General features: G+C 34.7%; 1 protein-coding gene across 1 annotated transcript; it reads left to right on the top strand.

The window, feature by feature from the left end:
* The first annotated feature begins 226 nt into the window (after positions 1–226).
* On the top strand, positions 227–2285 carry LOC111998294 (exopolygalacturonase). The gene is given in 8 exon segments (XM_065759681.1): positions 227–346; positions 565–873; positions 1463–1509; positions 1511–1798; positions 1800–1861; positions 1864–1973; positions 2092–2128; positions 2131–2285. Coding segments are annotated over 8 exon segments (1128 nt in total).
* The last annotated feature ends 381 nt before the right edge of the window (positions 2286–2666 follow it).

The following is a 2666-nucleotide window of genomic DNA, read 5'->3' as shown; positions in this document are numbered from 1 at the left end:
ATAAATTAATTAGTGAAGGAGGAAGCACGAAAGCTAATAATAGTATAGAAGTTGAAGTGTAAACAGGAGAGTTGTTAGCAACCATGCATAAAATTAGTTAATATCAGTTGGATAGCTTTAATGGTGATGAGCTCAGGTATTGTAGTATAAATAGCTTCAAACCAAATAGGGAAACCATCATACCGTACAACAAATTGGCAATAGTAGGGAAACAAAAAACAATAAAATGGGAAAGAATTTGAGCATCGTAGCAATTTGCTTTCTATTGTTGTTGGCATCCACCAATGCCGGGCAAGTCTTCGACGTGAAATCATATGGAGGACAACCTAATGCCGATATTACCCAGGTATAAATATGTGTAGCACAATTAACTCTACCTAATTGACATGAAAAGTGGGTTCTAGTTGACTTAACTAGTAAAGTCTTTTAATGTCAAATAAAAGTACTCAGGTTCAAACTCTGCTTACACTAACAACTCTTTGGTGTCTTGACCAGATGATAAAACATTAACATGAAAAATGATTGTAGTATGCTGATTTCGATTTTTCATAATGTGTTTATCAGGCTTTGACAAAAGCTTGGAAAGCTGCATGTGCAGTAGCAGGAAGTAAAGTTATGATTTCAGCAGGGACATACAAGCTAGGTGTAGTGACTTTATTAGGTCCATGCAAAGGTGCTGTTGAGTTTAACCTTCAGGGCACCCTACAGGCCCCATCAAACGTTGCCTCCTTCAACGGTAAAGACTTTTGGGTTTCTTTTCAACGTATCGATAGTCTCACTGTGTCAGGTGGTGGAGTTTTTGATGGCAAAGGACAAATGGCATGGCCAAAAAATAATTGTGCTGAAAAGTACAGCTGCAAAACACTTCCTATCGTAAGATTTCAATCTTAATAATTAGCATTTAAATTCCATTATATTTATGTAGATATATATAGACACTACAACTTTAAGAACTTTAACCATCACGAAATACTAATTCAAGCAGTTATTCGTTTAATGATGTTAAGGATATTGTCATATTATTAATAATTTGATGTAAGCTTTATATAGTGAGGTGTCACAACTCACCAAAAAAGATAATTCCAAATTTATATATGAGAAAGTCTAAATACGGAATATGGACACAACTTCTGTGCCATGACCCTAACTTGTGCAACTGTGTGTAATGGAGAAAAAGTGGTGGTTAAAGGTGAAAGCGATGGTTCACCAATCATACTCACATATAACATCAAGCTGTGACAAATTGTTTGGTCCAAAAAGACTTTTTCATATAATATTGTTAAATTAGTACCAACCGCATTCATTGATATATATTTGTATTTTTTTTTAATATAGTAATTCAAAGAAGCGTTAGCATTTTACTATATATATTTAAATGAAAATATTTTTAGCAGAATATTTAAATGAAACCATGACATTCATATTTGGTGTTTTGATTTATCTAACTTGTAAACATGAACAGAATATAAGGTTCGATTTTGTCACAAATTCAATAGTCGTGACATTAAATCAAGGACAGCAAATTTTTCCACATAAACATTATGGGATGCAAGAACTTGCAAATCCAACATGTTACTATTAGTGCACCTGGAGATAGCCCCAACACCGATGGAATCCACATCGGACGCTCATCTAAGATCACCATCACCAATGCCAATATTGGAACAGGTGACGATTGCATCTCCATTGGTGATGGAACCCAAGATGTTACTGCTAACCAAGTAACTTGTGGACCTGGCCATGGTATCAGTGTTGGAAGTCTTGGAAGGTACCAGAATGAACAACCTGTTTCAGGAATCAAGTAATTGGTGGCACCTTAGCAGTACAAAGAATGGTGTTAGGATCAAAACATGGCCTTCTTCCCCCCTGGGAGTGCTTCTGATATGCATTTTGAGAATATTATCATGAACAATGTTGCCAATCCTATCCTCATTGATCAAGGCTACTGCCCAAACAATCAATGCTCAAACAAGGTTATTATAAACATCGCAAATATATACATCATTCTAATGTTAAAAGTGAAAAAAAAAAAAAAAACAATTACAGATACTAATATCAAATTCTTGTGTGGGTTTTTTGTTTTGCTTTCAGTCTCCCTCAAAAGTTAAGATCAGCAATGTTAGCTTCAAGAAATTAGAGGCACTTCTTCAACAAAGGAAGCTGTGAAGCTTATTTGCAGTAGTAGTGTACCATGCCAACAAGTGGTGGTTGCTGACATTGACTCGTATACAAGGGAGAGAGGATCTGCTACTTCCACTTGTGTTAAGTCAAGCCCACCATTTTAGGCAAGAGAATCCTCCTACTTGTACCAACAAACAATAATAAAATGCCTCCCAAGCTATTGTAACTAATGCGGAATAAGGAAATGCTATTTGCAAATAGGTCATAGGAGTTCTATTATGTAGAATTTCATTTACTTTAGTCTATCGTGTTCCCTTTTTCTTTATTTAAATGAAATGTGGAATGTTGGATAGTAATTTTTAGATTTGTTTGAGTTTAGCCTTTTGCTAAAAGCTGCTATGATCTGGAGTGTTGTTGTAGATAGTATTTGTTTATTACTGTAGCTGGATATTTTGGAATAAAACAAAAATTGTTATTAAACTCTTTGTAATTTTTTTTTATTCTTCACCAAATACACGCTTGTATTCATTATGGTAACATTCAAA

Source organism: Quercus suber, unplaced genomic scaffold (assembly GCF_002906115.3).
Source record: "Quercus suber isolate HL8 unplaced genomic scaffold, Cork oak 2.0 scaffold_338, whole genome shotgun sequence".
Lineage (NCBI taxonomy): Eukaryota > Viridiplantae > Streptophyta > Magnoliopsida > Fagales > Fagaceae > Quercus > Quercus suber.
Note: the sequence above shows the minus strand (reverse complement) of the source record. Positions and strands in the feature narration are given on the sequence as shown.